Raw genomic sequence first — 23,135 nt, forward strand, 5'->3', positions numbered from 1 at the left:
GTTCTCATTGATTTTTTAAGAGCAAAACAGATATGCCCAAAGTGCTATAAAACTGCACATATCCTTTGACCTAGCAATTCCACTACTAGATCTATATCCCTAAAAGGTGAAATAAAAAGTAAAAGTATGAATTAGAAACTAAAGTAAGAATCAGAAACTGATAGGATGCCCATCAATTGGTAAATAGCTAAAAAAGTTAGGGTATGTGATTGCGATGGAAACCTAACGCATTATAAGAAATGATGAGCAGGATAGCTCCAGAAAAAGCCAGAAAGACTTAATATGAACTGATGCAAAGCTAAATCAGCAGAACCAATAACATCAATATTGTAATGATAATCAACCATAAAACACTTAGCAACTCTGATCAATACAATGACCTGTGACAATTCCAAAGGACTCACTGTGGAAAAAAATTCTACCCACATCCAGAGAGAGAACTGATGAACTCTAAGTGCAGATTAAAGCATTTTTCCATTTTATTTTTCTTATCTTTTTTTTCTTTTTGTAATAAAGCTAATAAGGAAATATATTTTGCATAACTTCACAGGTATAAGAAATTATATTTCTTATCTTCTTAATTAATGGGGGTGGAGCTAGAGGGAGGGAGAGAATTTGGAACTTAAAAAAAAAAGAATGCTAAATTATTTATTTATTTTGATAAGGCAGTTGGTGTTAAGTGACTTGCCCTGAGTCACACAACTAGTAAGTGTTACATGTCTGAGGCCGGATTTGAACTTAGGTCCTCCTAACTCCAAGGCCAGTGCTCTATCCACTGCATCACCTAGCTGCTCCAGAATGTTAAATATTTTAAAAAGGATAAGGAATAATAAGGTACAACCATATCCAGGTAATAAAATTATAGCTATAAAAAAATTGCTCTCCTGCCTAGGGCAAAACGAGAAGGAATAGGTGGAATTTGCAGAGGCAGAATTCAGTCAGATGTAAAGAAAACTTTCCTAAATATTAAAACTGTGCCAAAACAAAATGGACAGTTTTGAAGAGCAGCTAATTTCCCTTCATCACATATTTTCAAATGGAAGTTGGATATTGGGGATGTTTATATTGTCCTATAGGATGGTCTAGTATAATGTGTAACCACTCTAAGAGTTTGTAAAACTGTAATCTGCGATAAAGTATAATATTTTAAAATGAAAGTAAAATAATGTTTTGAAATACTCAAAGACAATCAATACTACAGTAATAGCCATGATGTCTAATTGCTTATATTTCAAAGATGCTAAATCCTACATATCTACATGTGTGTATGTTACTGTATATATTTATTTATTTAGATTTGTTTAGTCATTTATAGCATTTGTTTAAATAATATTTACTACATAATAATATTATGTTGTTTATATTGTTACATTATTGGCTATTTAAATAGCCATAAAATGGCTATTCTATTTATTTATTTACTTATATTTATTTATTTATTTAAATAGCCATTTATAATTCATTTTATCTAAATATTATATTTATATATAAACCATATACACACATTGTTTTCTTTCTCTTTTGTCCCAACATTATAGTTACTGGCTATTTAGAGTTGCACTGGACAAAATTTTGAAGGACATACTGCTGGGTGTATGTCAATAATGGGAAAAAGTGGGAAAAAAAATTCATCTAGTAACGTTTTCCAACTTACCCTCTTGTTTCGCTGTTGAATATAAATTACTTTTATAAAATTTTATAAAAATACTCTTTTTGATATATTACCGTGTCTGACTTGTCAGCCTAAAGGCAACAGTAGATTCCTTGAACAAGCCAATCCCTTCAATATTGATAACATCATCCACTTCCGGCTCAGTGGCAATCAGAGTTATTGGAAACTTCCATATCCCATCTGTGTTGCAATGAACCGCCAATGTGATTACAGATCTTTGGAAAAAAAATATATGTATATATAGCAATGAATAAAAAAGGTAAAATGCTCAGTGACAAAATGAGTATAATGGAATTAATAAATCTATCAATCAGATTACATGTGTAATCTGGATCAGACGATCTAGAACTGTTGTGAACTAACTGTGATAGGGATATATTGAGTAGTATGGAGGAATCATTTTCAGACTTTGTTTGGGATTTCATTTTCAAACTGTTTCTCTTTGTTCATGTTTATCTTGCAATAGTTGACCCTAATAGAGTCATAGGTAGGCAATTAACAGGCTGCATATATTACATAAAGAGACTTAGGAAAAGTTTTCTACTCTAATAGAATAGAAAGAGAATTTGATTACTTTTTAAAAAAATCTGATTTTGAGCCCTGGCTTTACCACTTATTATTTATGATTACTTAAGGTCTTTGTACATCAGTTTCCTCATCTGAAAAATGGGGGTAGTAGTAGTAGTAGCAGCAACAGTAGCCAGAGCATCAGCATCATTAATAGTACTAGTAGTAGTAGCAGCAGCAGCAGCAGTAGTGATGCTCATAGTAATAAGAAATTGTTTTTCAGTATTCTTTTGAAATATGTCATCGCATAGGAAAATTGGATATTCCACAAACTATCATAAAGTTCCTTTAAATTATTTGAGGAAATTTGTTATTAAATGTACAATATTAGGTAACATTAACTCTTCAAAAATGAATATTTTAAAATAAAACAGGTTAAGGGTATATGTAATACAACCTAAAACACTACTTCTTCATATTCTATTTATCCCCTTATAGTCCAAGACTTATATTCAAAGACTTGACCATGAGTTCTGGCTCGTCCACATGATCCTGGACAAGTCATTTAACCTAACTCTTGGTTTTCTCATCTATAAAATAAATTGCTTATCTATCTCGCAGAGTTGTTGTGAAGTTATAAAATAAGATAAAGTGCATAAAGCATACTGTAAATAGGAAATGATATTTAACCTACTAACATCACAATTATTATTGCTGGTCTTGTATAATTCATATGATATATAGGCTACAAAAAAAGCTGGCAGGTTATTATCAATGAATCATAGTTGTATTTCTAATCTTACTTAGAGAACTTCAGCAGAAAAATAGGATCTGGAGCCATTGATGAGGTTATTGTCTGTCATTTGTGTTAGTGGGAGACAAGTAAAACAATGAAAATAAAAGAATAAGCAAATGAGAATCCTACAAGTTGGATCACATTAAGCTACCAACCAACAAAAGTTTGTACACACACACTCCCTATAAAATCACCTTCCCAAATATAGGATAATAATAACAATAATAACTAATAAGAATAACTTTTACATAGTGCCTATTACTTGCCAGGCACTTTGCTAAGTACTTTACAAATAGGATCTCATTTCTTCCTCACATCAGCTCTGCGAATTGAGTGCTATTATTATCCCCATTTTATAGTTGAGGTAACTGAAGCAAACTGAAGTTAAATGATTTGCCCAAGGTAAGAAAGCTAGCAAGTGTCTGAGGTCAGATTTGAATTCTTCTTTCCACTGTGCCACCCAGTTCCTTTTTAAAAAAAAAATTACCCACAAAGTATGACATAGCCCAAATTGGAACTAACCCTGACAACATCTCCCAGTGATATTCTTTCTCCCTTTGGCCTTATCCACCTATAACCACTACTCCCCATACCTATCATTAAGGAAGCAAATCTCTTCATACAAGAAGCACTGTGAAAATGAAATGAAACAGAATGAGGGAGAAAAAACCAAGTACATGATATCTATTTTCACTCCCCAACTGGTTTTTATCTACAGCATTTGACCCAGTTGATTACTTTCTCGTCTTTGATATTCTCTTTTCTCTTGGTTTTCAGGACACCACCCTCTCCTAGTTTTCCTCCTACCTATCTAACCACTCTTATTGCATCCTCATCCAGAAGGTTCTGTCCTGGGCCCTCTTCTCTTATCCCTCCATATTTCTTCACTTGGTGATCTTATCAGCTCCTATGGTTTTAATTACCACCTCTATACTGATGATTCTTAAATGTATCTATCCTGCCAAAACTTCTCTGCTGACCTCCACTTCCAATTGCTTTTCAGACATCTCAAACTGGTTATCCAGGAGACATTTTAAATTCAACATGGTCAAAATAGAATTCAGTATCTTTTCCCCATACCCCACTCTCCATATCTTTCTCTATTACTGAAGAAGGCAACATCATCCTCCTAGTCCCTTAGGCTCACAACCTAGGAATTGTCTTGCATTCCTCACTATCCCTCACCCCTTTATCCAATCTGTTTCCAAAGTCTATTGATTTCACCTTTTCAACTTTTCATGAATTTCCCCCCTTCTCTCTTCTGCCACCGCTTTGGAGCATGCCCTTGTCATTTAGTCTCTGGACTATTCCAATAGTCTGCTGGTGGATCTGCCTACCTGAAGTCTCTAACCACTCCAATCCATTATCCATTTAGCCACTACATTTATGTTCCTAAAGCCCAGGTCTGGCCATGTCACCTCTCTACTCAATAAGCTCCAGTGCCTTCCTATTGCATCTAGCAATAAATAGAAAATGTTCTGTGTAGTACACAGACTTCCATAATCTAACTCCTTCCTTCCTTTCTAGTTTTCTTACACCTCAATCCCCATTACATACTGCCATCCAATAGCACTGGCCTACTGTATACTTCTATCTTTTGGCTCTAGGCATTTCCTCTGGTTATCTTTCATGCCTGGAATGTTCTCCCTCTTCTACTTGAACTACTGACCTCCCTGGCCTCTGTTAAGTCTCAAGTAAAGTCTCACCTTCTATAGAAAGCCACCCATAACCTCTTTTAATTTGAGTGTTTTCCCTCTGATAATTATTTCCAATTTATCCTGTATATAGTTTGCTTTGTATATATTTCTTTGCATGCTGTCTCCTAGATTAGATTGTAAGATTCTTGAAAACAGGACTATGTTTTTCATCTTTTTGTATCCCCAGTATTTAGCACAGCCTGGCACATAGTAGGGACTTAATAAATATTGATTGATTGACTGAAGTATCTACTATGTGCCAGGAAATGTACTAAGTGCTGAGGATACAAAAAGAGGCAAAAGAGAGTCCCTGCCCTCAAGGAGCTCTCAATCTAAGGGGGTAATCAATTAACAATACTGATTGATTGATTGATCCAACTCACTGCATTTTTCTAGTAATATTATCTGAATTTTTTTCAGTTCTGGGTATGTATGTCAAAAACACTCAAATTTACTTTAAAACAAATTTTGTATTGTCTATATAACCTCTTGACATAGAGAGAGTAGATAGAATTACTATAGCTTTAAGAGACACGTAAAATGCTGTGCAAATGACTCCCCATAGTATGTGGTCAAGAAATGCTTATTTTGAATTGAGCTTGTCTGACTGAGCAAGTCACATTCCTTTTCTACATCCCAGCATTTCTCACTTATAAAATTATGGTATTAGACTAGAGATGATCACTAAAGGCGTTTTCTAGTTTTGAATTATCTGAGCCTAGATCTTGATAGCTATCAGAGGGACTGTTCAGACACAGGGCATGAGAGAAGCTAAAGACAGGGTTTTCCTCACAGTGAAAGAAAGCTCAACGTAGGAGCCACAGAAAGAAAGAAGATGGAAAGGTCTCCTTTTTAGATGAAACTATTTTAACTATTCCCTAGTGAAAAGGATTGAGAATTCTTGTGTGGTGACTTTGCTGAACTATATGGTGTGGAATAATTTTCTTAGACGTGAAATCATTTGCTATTTTAGTTAGAATTTTGAGTGACTGGTTACAATTGGTTTTCACATCTAAAATATTATAAATAATTTTCCAGGTCTCTTTTATTACTGATTTCAATGTGAATAAAGTCAATATTCAGTGACTTCAATATTTCTTTAATGCTAGGAGATTAAGGAGATTAGTTATATTAATCTAGGAGATTAATATGTACAGAGTGGAGTAAAAACTATTAGAAAAGGAAGTTTCTCCTGTCTATGAAATAAATGATATTGGATTGCATGATTTCTGAGCTTAGTTGATTGAGAGATTTGTTAAAATTTTTACTAATTAATGAGAAAATAAACAAATGAACCCCTGTATTAACTTAGAGAACAAGGTAAGATTAAATAAATATAGTGACAAGTCAAGCAGCAGACTTAGGGGTGCTATATAAATGAGTCGGAAATACCCCATAATACCTTACTATTCCTGCATGGTGCTACATATAGCCCACTAAGGGTAAAGTTGGTGTAGTGCTTAAAACTCACTTTAAGTACATAAAACAATTTATCCTGTACCAACAGAGTTAATTCACAAGAACAAGAAAAGGTCATCTATTTTTGAAATATGGATAATTTTTATTCTTTAAAAGAATGTGGAGAATAGGCTTACCTCATTGGTTTCTTTGGTGCAAAGATTATATTGAAGACTAGTGATATAACCCCATTTTCTATATTTCGTTCTTTACTGGTCAGATATAAGGCAACACATGATTCCAAGTTAGATTTCATGAGATCAGATTCAAATTGAATTTCATACTGAAATTCATGCACTTCAGGCAAATCTAGAAAACATGAGACCAACCAATTCTGTTCAGTAAATATTATTTCAGAAGCTGCTATGTGTTCAACACTCTGCTACGGTGGCAAAGGGAAGAGATAGCATACAAAACAAGGAGAAAAAATCTCATCTCAGCAACCTAATTAGAGCAGACTACACACACACACACACACACACACACACACATATGCATATACATACACACACGTATATATATATATATGTATACTGTGTGTGTGTATAATACATACATATAAATTTACCATTTGTTGTCACATTTCAGTTATGGCTGATTTTTCATGACTTCATGTTGGGGTTTTCTTGGAAAATATACTAGAGTGGTTTGCCATTTCCTTCTCTAGATCATTTGCAGAGGATGAAACTGAGTTAAGTGAATTGCCTTAGGTCACACAGCTAGTAAATATCTGCAGCTGGATTTGAACTCAGGTCTTCCTGACTCCAGGCCTGTTGACCTATCCAGTGTACTACCCAGCTGCCCTATACTTGCCCATATATATGATCATATGACTATATCTATATGCAGCCATATGTTGATATTTTCTCAGTTGTTATGTAACCATATGCTATCATTATAGTATTATTATAAACCACATTGGTATACAAAGATTATTTATTATCACTACTTTTATGTTTTTATGAACTAATGTTTGGGGCAGCTAGGTGGCGCAGGGGATAGAGCTCTGGCCTTGGAGTCAGAAGGACCTGAGTTCAAATCTCATCTCAGACACTTGACATTTACTAGCTGTGTGACCCTGAGCAGGTCACTTAACCCAATTGCCTCACCAAAAAAATTTTAAAAAAAGATAATGTTTACATAGCTAATTAAGCCTAAAAAGGGTTTTAGATATATCATCTCATTTGATTAGCACCACAACCCTGAGAGGTAAATAGTGTCATTAACTCCATTTAAAGAATTCCTGATAACAAAGTCCCCTCTCTTAATGCAAATCAACAATAGCCTTGCTGTTCCATGGCACTTTTAAAATAATGTTTAACAATATTATTTATTAAAATATAACAATATTACTTACCAGAAATATTTTATACACATGTGTATGTTTATGTGTGTAAACTTACATAATGATCTTATTGAGATCATTATGAGAGGCAGCTTAGTGTAATAGACAGAGGTCCTATTTCAAATCAGATTTAAGTCCTGACTCTGATATATACAAATGTGTTATCTTAGGTAAGTTCCTTAACTCTCTGTGACTAGACAATTTCATTAAGTCTATAAATTATAAGGTACTTTAGGACAGACACAGTTTCATTTCTGTCTTTATATCTTAAACATTTAGTTTAGTACCTGACATATAGGAGGCATTTAATAAATGCTCACTGACAGTTGAATAATAATTGATAGGTAGATTTGAGAGATATCTGCCCTAAGATGATCACTGAATAAATAGGAACTGATGAAATCAGTAAGAAAATGAATATTAAAAGAAAAGACAAGGCAAAGCTGAAGAAGAAGAAGAAGAAGAAGAAATCACTTAACCCTGTTTGCCTCAGCTTCTCATCTGTAAAATGAGCTAGAGAAGGAACTGGCAAACTACTCTAGTATCTCTGCTAAGAAAACCCTAAATGGAGTCATGAAGAGTTGGACACAACTGAAAATAACTAAGCAGCAGCAAATTATAAATATTATTATTTTCTTTTCTCACATCACCCCTGGGTAGGTAGGTGCTATTATTATTTTCATTTTACCGATGAGAAAACTGAGGCTGAGATATGTTAAATGACTTGCCCAGAATCACACAGCTAGTGTCTGAGGCCAGATTTGAACTCAAGTATTCCTGGCTTCTAATCCAATGTTCTATCTACCATGCTACCTAGCTGAAAAGTATAGTGTTATTAAAATCTAGAAAAAAGACAAGCTATTGTCCAATATATTAATTGCTAATATATACATGCCACTATAATATCTGCAAAGTGATTAAAATAAAATATCTTCATTGAACTTCATAATGACCATGTGTGACACACTATAATCTTTTTTACAGATGAGGAAACTAAGCTGTAGAGGCAAAAAAGGTGGAATCTGAACCTGAGTTTCTCCTGATTTCAGATCCACTTTTCATTAAACCCTGCTAATTCCTTTGTCAATTTCAGTTCTCATTAGAGAAACTAAAATATAGCTTGACTATAAATTTGAGAGTAGTCAGATTTCATAGTTACTCATGAAATTTTGTTAGCCTAAAGAGAAAAAACACACACCCTTTACCATATTTTTCCTTAACATCCTCTCCTCTCACTCATTCCTCAAAAGGAAAAAAAAATGCACCCAAGAGGTTCCCCAGGGAGCAATATTTTAACTCACACTTAAATTTCCCTACACTGTCTTCTCTCCCCATGCTACTTTTCCCTTCAGGATCCAGTTCAAGTCTCACTTCTTCCAGGAGGTCAGCCTTGACCACTCCAGCCTACAATGTAGTGAGACTATTGACAACTCCTCTAATTACACATTTGGTATATCCTGCTTTTCACGTATATGAGATCTCCCTGGGTAGACAATAAGCTTCTTGAGGATAAGCACATTTTCAAACATCTTATTTCAACAGTACTTGTACAGTGTAGGTTCTAATAATATTTTTGACTAATAGAATGCTTGAAAAAGGACAAAACCAGAATGTAATAAACTTTTAATCATTATTATATTAGACAACCTTGGATATAAGTGCACAACAGTGGCTTCAATCAAGCTTATTTTTTAAAATTATCCATCAAGTATATTATATCATAATCATATGTTAGATGTCTCAGTTTTAAAATTTATTTTCTAAATTATTTATTTCAACTAGAAAATAAATAGAAACCAACATATTGGCACTATAAAAATTCTTTTATTTTACTTTTACTTTCAAGTTTCCTAAAATTCAATTAATCAGTTAACAACTATCAGCACTGCAACCAAAAGAAAACAGGTAAAGGAAATTTCACAGAATGTATAATGTTAGTTCTGGAAGATAATCCTGGCTGCCTGGCCTACTAGGAATTTACAGTCTCTGTAGGGAGCCAAGATTAAAGCGAGATAATCTATAAAAATTCAAATTAAATATAACTACTTAGTTTGACTGAGACCTTCAGTGGGTAAAACTATAAGTTACCAGTGAATCTATAATCTAAATGGATGGCAGGAGCATGACATCAAGAGTTCCCCATAGGAGAATGTTCATTATCGCCATCATTATTCAATATTGTACTAGAAATGCTAGCTATAGCAAGGAGAGAAGAAAAAGAAATTGAAGGAATTAGAATGGGAAATGAGGCAATAAAAGTATCACTCTGCAGATGATATGATGGTATACTTAGAGAACCCTAGTAAATCAAGTAAAAAATTAGAAACAATTACTTTAGAAAAGTTACAGGAAATAAAATAAATTTACACAAATCATCAACATTGGTAAATATTACCAACAAATCCCAGCAGGAAGAGATAAAAAGAGAAATTCCATTTAGAATAACTAAAGACAGTATAAAATATTTGGGAGTCTTCCTGCCAAGATATACCCTGAAACTATATGAACACAATTGCAAAACACTTTTCACATAAAGACTCAAGTAAACAACTGGAGAAATATTAATTGCTCATGGGTAAGCTGAGGCAATATAATAAAAACGACAATTTTACCTAAATTAATTTCTTAATTCAGTACCATTCCAATCAAACTACCCAACAATTATTTTACAGAGACAGAAAAAAATCATCTCAAAAAAACAATAGGTTGAGTATATTAAGGGAATCAATGAAATAAAATGTGAAGGAAGGTAGCCTAGCAATATCAAATTTTAAAATATAATTCAAATTAGTAATCATCAAAACATTCAGTACTAGACAAGAAATAAGAGTGGTTGATCAGTGGAATAAATTAGGTACACAACATGCAAAAGTAAATTATCATAGTAATCTATCATTGGATAAACTTGAAAGATAGGGGCAAGAATCCACTATTTAACAAAAATTTCAGAGAAAACTAAAAAGAAGTCCGACAAAAACTAGACAAAGACCAACATCTCACATCATATAATAAGATGAGGTCAAAATAGGTACATGATTCAGACATAAAGTGTGATATCATAAGCAAATTAGAGGACTATGGAAAAAATAACTGTCAGAATCTATGGATAATAGAAAATTTTATGACCAACAAGACATAGAGAAGATCACAAGAGATAAAATGGATAATTTTTATTACATGAAGTTAAAAGGTTTTGCACAAACAAAACAAATACAGTCAAAATTAAAAGGAAAACAGGAAATAGGGAAAATTTTTTATAGCATTTCACTAATAAAGGCCATATTTCTCAAATATGTAGATAAATGAACCAAATTTATAAAAATAAGAGCCATTCCTTAATTGATAAATGGTCAAAATATTTGAACAGACAGTTTTTGGAAAAAAGAATCAAAGCTATCAATAGTAATATGAAAAATGCTCTAATAATTAGAAAAATACAAATTAAAAGAACTCGGAATATACTACCTCACACTTATCAGATTGGCTAACATAATAGAAAAGGAAAATGACAAATGCTGGAGGGGATATGGAAAAATAGTTATACCCTGTAAATTCAGGAGAACAACTGGGAACTATGCCCAAAGGGCTATAAAATTTTTCATATCCTTTGATCCAGCAATACATCACTACTAGGTTTATATCCCAAAGAGATCAAGGAAAAAGGAAAAGAACCTCTATGTACAAAAATATTTATGGCAGCTCTTTTTGTTGTGGCAAATAATTAGAAATTGGAAGAATGTGTATCTGGTGGGGAATGGCTAAACAAGTTGTGAGATGGGATTTTGATGGAAAACTATTGTGCTATAAAAAATGATGAACAGAATAGTTTCAGAAAAACCTTGGAAGACATACGAATTGATGCAAAGTGAAACCAAGATAATATTGTACGTAATAACTGCAATATTATAATGGTCAAATGTGAAAGACTTAGCTATACTGATCAGTAAAATAATCCATGATAATTCCAAAGGATTATGATGAAAAATTCCATTGATCTTCAGAGAGTGAACTGATGAGTGTGGTTTGAAGCATATTATTTCACTCGATTTTTCTTGTTTTCTTTTGGTTTTTTTGCAACAATAATAATATGGAAATATGTTTTTGTATGACTTTACCCATATAATGTGTATCTTCTTGCTTGTCTTCCCAATGGAAGCTGGAAGGAGGGGGAGAACTTGGCATGCCCCATTTTTTATCATTATGCCCTTAAGATTCTAGGCTAGGGAAATTTTAACAAAGGCAGAATTAGAGCTAGAATATAATCTTGTTCAACCCACTCTTTTATAGATGGGAAAAGTGAATAAGCATTTACTTATATGTGCCAGGTACCTTCCTAAGAACTTTACAAATATCTCATTTGATCCTTGCAACAATCTTATCAGGAAGGTGCTGTGATATAGCTTTTATTATTATCCCTGTTTTATAACTGAAAAACCTTAGACAGGGTTCAATAACATGCTAAAGATCACACAGGGTCAACATTTGAACATAGATCTTTCTGACTTCAGGTCCAGTGCTCTTTCTACTGTGCTACCTACCTACCTAGATAGGCATCAATTCATAGAGGTCTTCCCTGCTTCTTTTGAAATTGTCAATTTCATAATTTCTTATGGCAAAATAATATTCCACATAAGCAAAGTGATTTTCTCAAAGTGACTCACCTAGTTGGTTGCAAAGCCAAGGATAGAATAAGGTCTTCATTTGTTCAATCTAATATTATTCCCACTACACTATTTGCTTTTTAGCCTTCTCATTAAAAGTTCAAGACTTTCAAAAGGAAGGAACTTCTAATGAGATTTTTAAAATGACCTATTCATTTTTATAGCAGAATAAAGCATATAGGTCACTACTAAAAAAAAAAAGTACTGGCATGGATACTTTATTGTATATAGGATCTTACCATTATCAGTTGAATGAGCTAAATTCCATTAGTTTTCAGATAACGGATTTATGGAGAGGGGATAGCAAGAACAATAACAACTCCAAAAAAAATATTTTCCATCCCAGGGGCACATTCTCCTCTTGGAAAGTCCTTAAAGTCATTAGAGAAAATGGGATCAAATGTAAAGTAGTAAGTCACATGTGCAAGGAAAGCCTGTGGCAAAGAAGTAGGTCACCAGGGGTGTCCCACAGGGTTCTGTTCTCAGTCCTCTTTTGTTCTTCCTCTAGACTATTTCATTTGGTGATCTCATCAGTGAATTCAGTTATCTCTGCGCTGATGACTCTCAAATCTACTTAGCTAACTTAACATCTCTCTACATATCTAGTTTTATGTCTCCAAAGGACTATTAGACATATTGAATGGACATCTTAAACTCAGCATATTCAAAACTGAACTCATTATCTTCCACCCTCCATAGCCTTCACTTGATCCTTCCATCCCTGCTATGATCTCATTTCTCTTCTGTTTCCTTGTAGCTAGATTTCTCAAAAGGGCTATCTTCATAAGGTGCCTCCACTATCTCTTACTCTCATTCTCTTCTTAACTCCTTATAATCTGGCTTCTGACTTTATCATTCCGCTGTAACTCCTCTCTCCAAAGTTACTAATGACCACTTAATTGCCAAATTCAGTGGCCTGTTCTTCATCTTGACCTCTCTTTAATCTTTGACACTATTGATAACTCTCTCCTCCTTGATACTGTCCTCTCTCTTGGTCTTCCATCCATTCAGCCACCCCTTCTCTGTCTCCTTTACTGGATTCTCCTCTAGATTACACCTAACCATTCTGTTCTGGTTCCTCTTCTTTTCTCAATCTATATTCCTTCACTTGGTAATCTAATCAGCTCTAATGGATTTAATTGCTACCTCTGTGCAGATGATTTCTTAAATCTGCCTTTCTTGCCCCAAAGTTTTTACCAACTTCTAATTTCATATCTACAGCTATCTTTCAAATAACTTGAATTGAATGGTCAATAAATATCTTAAACTCAATATGTACAAAACAGAACTTATTATCTTTCCTCCTAAATGTTTCTAACCTCTTTCTTTCCTTATTACTGTGGAGGGTAACACCATCTACTGGTAACACCAGTCCCTCAGCCTTGAAACCTAGGAGTCATTTTCAATTCCTTAATATCTCTCATCTCACATATCCAAGCTATTTCCAAGACCTATCAATTCCACCTTTGAAGCATTTCTCAATGAGGAGGCTAGGTGGTCAACAGAGGACTAGGTCGTGGAGTCAAAAAGACCTGAGTTCAAATCCAGCCTCATACAAACACTAAGTATGGTCCAAGATACTCATTAGCTATGTGACCCTGGACAAATCACTTAACTTAATCCACTGAAGAAAGAAATGACAAACCATTGAAATATCTTTGCCAAGAAAATCCCATAGAAAGCATGGTCCATGGGGTCATGAAGAATCAGAAAAAACAACAATAGCATTTCTGGAATATGAGTCCTTTGGAATCGTTTCTACCCAAATTCTTCTACCTTTCTCTGTCTCTCTCTCTGTCTCTGTCTCTCTCTGTGTGTCTCTCTCTCAATCTCTCTCTCCTGTCTCTCCTCAAAAGTCTATTTTGCTTCTAATAACTGCCTCCTTTAATCTGCCCTACCCTTTATCATCCCTTACTTTTTCTTATCCCCTTCCCTCCTATTTTCCTATTGGGTAAGTAACATTTCTATACTCAACTGGATGTCTATTGACATTCTTTCCTATTTTAACCAATTCTGAGAAGAGAAAGGTTCAAGCATTGCCCACCACACCCCACTCCCTTCCATTTCTCTATCCACTATAAAAGCTCTTCTTTGAGCAATTATTTGACATCAAGTAAGTCCACTATATTGGCTGTATTATCCCCTTTTCACTCTTCTTAAACCTTGCTCTCCAATATGTACTCTTCAATCAGTCACGTTGGCTTGGCTCTTCCATAAACAAGACACTTCAACTCTTGGCTCCATTTTCTCTGTCTATTCCCCAGGCCTGTAATTCTTTCCTCTGTTTCAACTACTAACTTCTCTGGCTTCCTTTAAGGTCCAAATAAAATTTTATCTTCTATAGGATACCTCCAAACCCTTTTGATTCCAGTGCCTTCCCTCTGGTAATTATTTTCTATTTGTCCTGTATATAGTTTACTTTGTACATATTGGTTTGTGTATTTCTTCTCCTATTACTTTGTAAATTCCTTGGGAGCACTTTTTGTATCCCCAGTACTTAGCATAGTGCCTGACACATAGTAGGAGCATATTAAATATTTATTGATTAATCAATTGAGAGACGGAGACTGACTGAGAAAGAAGGAGAGAGACAGAAGAGGGCCAGCTTTTACAGATGGTTTTATACAGTGGACCATAAATTTGTGGTCTAACCCCTGACTGAATAGCAAAGAGAATACAAGATCTTGCTGTGTTTATGATTCATTGATTTTAGGAAAACATTTGACTTTGTAGAGCAAATTAAAGCCTTTAATCCTGTTCTCAGACAAGTTATCTCCCATGTGTATATCACAATCTAAGTGAAGGAATACTGAGCCTCTCTCTGGAGGACTGCCACGTTCCTACAACAATTTGGCAGGAAGAGATTTGCTCATTTGGATGGAAGCTCTTGAACTTCCTCTTTCTGGATGCAGGGCATGAAGCAAATGAATAGCTGTGAGGCAGGAGGTTTTGAAAATGACACTTGGTAAAAGGAAAGACTAGAGGAAGAAAATGGCCATGACTGGTGGAAAGAAGAGAAGGAAGAGGGCAAAAAATAAAATAAGTGAAAAAATAATGGGGCAGCTAGGTGGTGCAGTGGATAGAGCTCTGGACTTGGAATTAGGAGGACCTGAGTTCAAATTGGGCTGTGTGACCCTGGGTAAGTCACTTAATCCCAACTGCCTTTGCAAAAAAGCAAAAAAAAAAAAATAAGTGAAGGAAGAGGGAGATTTTCTCCAAGGTTAGAGATCTTCCTTCTCTTCCTGTGCTATCAGACTTGATCAGTGATGTCAAAGAAACAGCTACATGTCAACATCTTTACATGAGAAAAGGTGATTTTTCTCTTATCATGTGTGGGATGGTAAAGGTGGTAAAGATGATCCTAAGCATTTTCTCTACTTCTCTGGATAAAATACTCCATTAAAAGTAGCTGATTGCTAAGAGAGTGGATTTGAAGTTGTAGTCATATGAAGACTAAAAGGTCAATTGTTCTGGCAAATGTGAATTGAAAGGGTTTGATGTTCATGCCTTTTTCTGATACTTATCTTTGATTTTTTATTTCAAGTAAGTTATACCTTTTTTTTATTCCATGACACTGTAATGGATAAATTAGAAATGTTTAGCCTTTTCAGTGAAGATTCAAGGTGAGAAATATTGACCAAGAACATCAAGCTGTTTAGCTGCTAACCCCAAACTTGTTGTGAGAACCTAAATGTACAGGAGTACTGTACTGATACACATGGAATACTCTATTACAAATGCAATTAGGATCATAACTTTGTCATGCATTTAAAGTTTGATGGTCTCGTCTAAAGTCAATTTTAGTCTAACCTAGTAAATTTTAAAGATAAGGAAACTGGGTAAGGAGAGGTGTGACTTGCCCAGTATCAAACAGGGAGTAAGTGGCAAAGTTGGGATTTTAGTCAAAAGCTTCTGACTCCAAATATAGGGTCCTGCCAAACATGCTACCACTCATAACAGACATCAATTTGTGAAAACAAAATTAATAATAATTCACTGATTATTGACAAAATACCAGACCTAAAACAATGAGAATACCTAGATATGCTTCAGTGCTTTAGAAGATTGCCTCTAAAAATTCTAACCAAGAGATGTTTTCCCTATTTATAGAAAAGTTCTTCGAATGTTCCAGTTCACCTATGACGTTATAATAAGTGCTTCAAAACCGAGACAATTATGAAACCTCTTCTGTGAAAACCACATGAGGAAAAGGGATTGTTTTTTACCACCCACACTAAAAAGTCATCAAAATATATATTATGCAATCAGTATGGCCCAGAATTGAGTAGAGCTACAAAAAGATAAGGCTGAATTTCATTTGGGAAATCACACAGGAATGTCACAATTTGAAGAAACCACTCCTAATATAAATGCTATTTGATGAGACAAAGAACTCTTGCATGTGAGTTCAACAAAACTTAAGCTACGCATACTTCATATTTGCAAATCACTTCAGACATAACCACCCTTGATTAGGTTGTTGAGGGTTAAATCAATGGTCTACATGTATGTTACAGAATGTAGACTGCAGATTCAGGAAAAATAGTTCGGGTAGAAAAACAAGGCCATTCAAAATGCAACAAAATAAAGTTCAGCAAGTGTTACAAAAACTCACATCAAATGATTTCAAGTGATCTTGATCTTATCTTATATTGGCATTGTTTTCAAAAGGTTAGTGATGGCATGCCCGAGAAGATTTTGTAACAATTTTTAAGTGGCCATGAGTATAAGATATAATTAGCTTATGGCATGTTCATGTGATCTTGGGCCAGTCAGTTCACTTGCTGAGCCCTAGTATTATCATATGATGGAAAAAACGGTATAATGGTCCTTGACCAGTCTGAATGTAATGGAGACAGTGAACCAGGCTGGTGGTAACAGAAACCTGATAGAATCTCTGCCAGCTAGCTTCCAGATTCAGCCATTGAAAATCGTCAAAAATGTGTGAAGCTAAGAGTAATCTTGTCCTTCCAGACAAGAATGAGGACAGGGTAAGACAAGGGTCAGACAATACCAAGAGCCTCTTCAATTCCTTTGGGGAAATAATTTTTATGAAGGGGAAGCTATGAAAGTGAAATTTTATATGGATTTTTTGGACCATTATGACATTAATTTTGGTTGTGGGAAGAAAGGACAGTTAGGGACTTTTGAGAAAGAAATCAAACTTTGATATACCAGATCTAATTGCAGTACTGTCCCTCAGAGGAGTCTTGCAATAGAATTGGAGTTCTTGATGCAGAGCTCTATAAATGAATTTTTAGGAGTCTTTGATGGGAAAAATATTACACTTTTATTTTTAGTAACCACTAACTGAAATTTACATTTCCTTCAATATATAAAAACATTCTGAAAAAGAAATCGTTTTTCAATTGTGTCTGACTCCTCATGACTACATTTGGGTTTTTTTTGGCAAAGATCTGAGGTAATTGTGCCACTTCCTTCTCCAGCTCAGCTTACAGAGGAGGAATTGAGGCAAACAGCATTAAGTGATTTGCCAAAGGTCACACAGCAAGTAAGTGTCCAAGCCTGATTTAAACTCAGGAAGACAGTCTTCCTGACTTCAGGCCCTCACTCTAACTGCTGTGCCACATATCTGTCCCTTGGGCTTTATCAGACTGCTGAAGAGGTTTCTGGACAGGCCAGAGCTAAGATGATGTAGTAAAGGCAGGGACTGGCCTGAGCTCTTCCACAAACGCCCCTCAAATGCCTTTAAAAATGATCCTAAAAATATTCTAGAACAGTAGAACACACAAAAAGACAGAGTGAAACAAATTTATGGCCCAAGACAACCTGTAACATCAACAGGAAAGGTCTGTTGAACCAGGTTGAGAGAACAGTCCAGTCTAGGCCATGCCAGCACAGACCAACTCCCAAGAAAGCTGGAGTAGGCCTAGGAAATGAATTGGCATTGGCAGCAGTGTCGGTGGCAGCGGCTGCTTCTGGAACTCTCAGCCCACAGACAGTAAGGGGATCAAACAACTGGTCAGAAGGAGATTAAGGAGTCTCTTTGATGGCACTGAGGCAGACCTCTATTGCTTTGCCCATACTTCGATCTGAGTTCTAGTCTTGGCTGGCAGTTCCAGGGAGAGGAAAAGCACTAGCATAGTAAAGCTTATGCAGGAGTGGAGAGGGGACCCTCCTGACAGTTCCAGGGCAAAAAAGAGTGCATGTGGTTACTCACACACCAGAGCACAGGACAGGAGAGGAGTAAACACCTCTCCTTAGATCATACCACCTTTGAAGAACTGAAAACTTACAAGTCCCTAGAAGTATCTCTGAAAACAGCTGCACAAAACCCAAAACTTGGGACAGTCCACCCTCCACACTACAAGCAGAGCCCTACCTTAACAAAGAGTTAAAAAGTCAAGGAATAGGTTGGGAACATGAGCAAACAGTGGAAAAAACTCAGACTACAGAAACTTTGGTGACAAGGAAGATCAAAACACATACTCAGAAGAAGATAATAAAGGTAAAGCTCCTACATTTAAGGCCTCCAAGAAAAATATGAATTAGTCTCAGGCCAGGGAAGAGCTCAAAAAGTATTTTGAAAATCAAATAAGAGAAGTAGAGGAAGAGAAATGGGAGTGATGCAAGAAAATCATGAAAAAAGAGTCAACAGCTTGCTAAAAGAGACTGAAGAAAACAATACCTTAAAAAATAGACTACACCAAATGGCAAAAGAAGTACAAAAAGCCAATGAGAAGGAGTATGGCTTAAAAAGCAGAATCGGTCAAATGGAAAGGAAATCCAAAAGCTCACTGAAGAAAATTATTCCTTAAAAATTACAATGGAGCACATGGAAGCTGATGACTTTATGAGAAATCAAGTAATCATAAAACAAAACCAAAAGAATGAAAAAAATCAAAGACAATGTAAAATATCTCACTGGAAAAACAACTCATCTGAAAAACAGATCAGGAGAGATAATTTAAAAATTACTGGAGTACATGAAAGCCATGATCAAAAGAGCCTAGACATCATCTTTCAAGAAATTATCAAGGAAAACTGCTCTGGTATTCAAGAACCAGAGAGTAAAAATAGAAATAGATAAAATTCAACAATCACCTCCTGAAAAAGATTCCAAAAGAAAAACTCCCAGGAATATAATAGCCAAATTCTAGAGTTCCCAAGTCAAGGAGAAAATATTGAAAGCAGCCAGAAAGAAATAATTCAAATATTGTGATAATGCTATCGGGATAGTACAAGATTTAGCAGCTTCTACATCAAAGGATAAAAGGGCTTGAAATATGATATTCCAGAGGGCAAAGGAGATAGGATTACAACCAAGAATCACCTCCCAGCAAAACTGAGCATAATCCATGAGGTTGAAAATGGACATTCATTGAGCTGGGGGAGTTTAATGCATTCTTGAGAAAAAACCAGAGCCAAATAGAAAATTTGACTTTCAAATACAAGACTCAATAGAAGCATTAAAAGGTAAGCAGGAAAGAGAAATCATAATTTTTTATTAAAGTTAAACTGTTTACCTTTCTACATGAAGAGATGATATTTGTAACTCATAAGATCTTTTTCATAATTAGGGTAGCTAGAAGGAGTATATATATAGACAGAGGGCACAGGTGTGAATTGAATATGATGGGATGATAACTAAAAAATAAAATTAAGGGGTGAGAGAGGAATGTACTGGGAGAAAGAGAAAGGAAGAGGTAGAATGGGGTAAATTATCTCACATAAAAGAGGCAAGAAAAAGCTTTTACAATGGAGGGGAAGAGGTGACAGGTAAGGGGGAATGAGTGTATCTTACTGTCATCAGATTTGACTCAAAGAGGAAATAACATACACAACTGGGTATAGAAATCTATCTTATCCTACAGGAAAGTAGGGGGAAAGGAGATGAAAAAAGGGAGTTATAGAAGGGAAGGCCAATTAAGGCAGTCAAAAGCAAAACACTTTTGAGGAGGGGCAGGGTAAAAGGAGAGAGAGAATAGAATAAATGGATGGGGGGGATAGGATGGAGGGAAATACATTTAGTTTTTCACAGCATGACTACTATGGAAGTGTTTTACAGGACTACACCTATGTATAACCTATATCAAACTGCTTGCCTTCTTAATGAGGGTGGGTGGAAAGTGAGGAAGGGAGAGAATTTGGAACTCAAAGTTTTAAATATGAATGTTAAAATTGTTTTCACATGTAACTGGGGAAAATAAAATACTAAATAATTTTTTTAGTGTTTGCTGCTTTTTAAATTTTTTTTACATTTTTAACATGTGTTTTTAAAACTTTGGGTTACAAATTTTCTCCCTTCCTCCCTCCCCACCCACCCTCATTTAAAAGGCAAGCATCTCAATACAGGTTATACATGTGTAGTCATGCAAAACACGTCCATAGTATTCCTATTGTAAAAAACTAAGTATATTTCCCTTCATCCTATCCTAACCCCCATTTATTCTATTCTCTCTTTTGACCCTGTCCCTCCTCAGAAGTGTTTGCTTTTGATTATCCTCTCCCTCAATCTGCCCTCCCCTCTATCAACCACCTGCTCTCGTTCCCCTTTCCCCCTTGTTTTCCTGTAGAGTAAGATAGATTTCCATACCCCATTGTGTATGTTATTCCCTCCTTAAGTCAAATCCTATGAGAATAAGATTCACTCATTCCCTCTCACCTTCCCCCATTTCCCCTCCACTGTAAAAGCCTTTTCTTGTCTGTTTCATGTGAGATATTGTACCTCATTCTACTTCTCCCTTTCTCCTTCTTCCAGTATAATCTTCTCCCACTCCTTAATTTTACTTTCCAGATATCACCCCTTCATCTTCAACTCACCCTGTGTCCTCTATCTATCTATCTATACAAACATATAATTTTTTTTCCTTTCCGTTACCCTAATACTGACAAAGGACTCATGGGTTACAAATATCATCTTTCCCTGCAGGAATGTAAACAGTTCAACCTTACCAAGTCTCTTATGATTTCTCTTTCCTGTTTACCTCTTCCATGCTTCACTTGAGTCTTGTATTTGAAGGTCAAATTTTCTATTCAGCTGGTCTTTTCCACAGGAATGCTTGAAAGTCCTCTATTTCATTGAATGACCATTTTTTACCCTGCAGGATTATATTCAGTTTTGCTGGGTAGGTGATCATAGGTTGCAGTCCTAACTCCTTTGCCCTCTGGAATATCATACTCCAGGCTCTCCGGACTCTTAATGTAGAAGCTGCTAAATCTTGTGTTATCCTGATTGTGTTTCCACAATACTTGATTTTTTTCTTTCTGGCTGCTTGCAATATCTTCTCCTTGACCTGGAAATTCTGGAATTTGACTACAACATTCCTAGGAGTTTTCTTTTGGGGATCTCTTTCAGAAGGTAATTGGTGGATTCTTTCAATTTCTATTTTGCCCTCTGGTTCTAAAATATCAGGGCAGTTTTCCTTGATAATTTCTTGAAAGATGATGTCTAGGCTCTTTTTTTGATCATGGCTTTCAGACAGTCCAATAATTTTTAAGTTCTCTCTCCTGGATCTATTTTCCAGGTTAGTTGTTTTTCCAATGAGATATTTCACATTCTCTTCTATTTTTTCATTCCTTTTGATTAGTGTTACAATGCCTTGATTTCTCAAATTGTCCCTAGCTTCCAATTTCTCCATTCTAATTTTTAAGAAAGAATTTTCTTCAGTAAGCTTTTGGACTTTCTTTTCCATTTGGCTAATTTTCTTTTAAGGGCATTCTTCTCCTCATTGGCTTTTTTGGACTTCTTTTGCCATTTGGGTTAAGCTATTTTTTTAAGGGTTACTTTCTTCAGTATTTTTTGGGTCTCCTTTAGCATGACTCTCCATTTTTCCTCTACTTCTCTTACTTGCTTCTCAAAATCCTTTTTGAGCTCTTCCATGACCTGGGACAAATTCATATTTTTCTTGGAGGTTTTGGATATAGGAGCTTTGGCTTTGTTGTCTTCTTCTGGTTGTATATTTTGATCTTCTTTGTCATCAAAGTAAGATAATACAGTCTGGCTCTTTTTGCACTGCTTGCTCATGATCCCAGCCAATTACGTGAGTATTAAACTCTTTGTTAAAGTAGGAGTCTATTTCCAGTGTGCAGAATGTATTGTCCCAAGCTTCAGGGGTTTTGTGCAGCTGTGTTTAGAGATACTTCTAGGGACCTGTAAATGTTCAGTTCTTCCAAGGTAGTATGATCAAGGGTGAGGTGTTTACTCCTTTCCTGGCCTATTCTCTGGTCTATGAGCACTCTTTTCTGTCTTGGAACTGTGAGGAGGGTTTCCTCTCCACAGCCGCTATAAGCTCCACGACGCCAGCACTCCTCCTTGCCCCAGGACTGCCACTCAGAATTGTGACTCAGATTCAAGTACGGGCAAATCAAGAGAATCCTGCACCAGCAGAGATATCCCTGCAAAACCTCTGATCAGCCACTTGATTCCCCCCGCTTAGTCTGTCAGTCAAAAGCTCAGGAGGCAGCCGCTATCCCCACCGAGCTTGAAGACTGGAGCTGAGACCACCGGCTTCTCTCTCTCCCTGCTGACATAGACTTTTCCCATTGACTTTCCAAGTTGTCTTTGGCGTTCCTGGGTTCAGAAGTCTGGAAACCACCACAGCTGCCCGTGATTCAGTCCTCTAAGACCTGCTCCAGGGTCACTGAGGCCTGCATGCCCAAGCCAAACTGCGCTCCTCTCCTCTCCTGGTGCGATATACCTTTCTGATCAACCATCCAGGCTGTCTTGGGCTGGAAATTTGTTTCACTCTGTCTTTTTGTGGGTTCTGCTGCTTTAGAATTCATTTAAAGCCATTTTTATAGGTATTTGGAGGGGTTTGGGGGACAGTTCAAGCAAGTCACTGCTTTTACTCTGCCATCTTGGCTCCGCCCCCACTAAATAATTTTTAAAAGCGGTTTTGAAGCACAAGTAGGTTAAGAACCCTTGCATTAGAAGGAAACAGAAACACAAAATTTCCCCAAGTGATCCCTACTGGTAAAGAGGGATAGTTTTCTGTTTAGAGGTTTACATACTGTTGGCAAGTGAAGTTCAGAAAAA

The 23,135-nt window shown here is 35.7% G+C and overlaps 1 protein-coding gene across 1 annotated transcript in view; it reads right to left on the reverse strand.

Annotated features, from left to right (window-relative positions):
- CFAP47 (cilia and flagella associated protein 47) overlaps positions 1–23,135 on the reverse strand; it is an 857,531-nt gene that overhangs the window by 70,509 nt on the left and 763,887 nt on the right. Inside the window, exons 60-61 of the mRNA XM_027875456.1 lie at positions 6,268–6,439; positions 1,726–1,887 (exon numbers count right to left, since the gene is read on the reverse strand). Coding sequence (XP_027731257.1) covers positions 1,726–1,887; positions 6,268–6,439 — 334 coding nt within the window. The remainder of the gene's footprint in view (positions 1–1,725; positions 1,888–6,267; positions 6,440–23,135) is intronic.

This window comes from Vombatus ursinus, unplaced genomic scaffold (genome assembly GCF_900497805.2).
Source record: "Vombatus ursinus unplaced genomic scaffold, bare-nosed wombat genome assembly UNPS02014809.1, whole genome shotgun sequence".
Lineage (NCBI taxonomy): Eukaryota > Metazoa > Chordata > Mammalia > Diprotodontia > Vombatidae > Vombatus > Vombatus ursinus.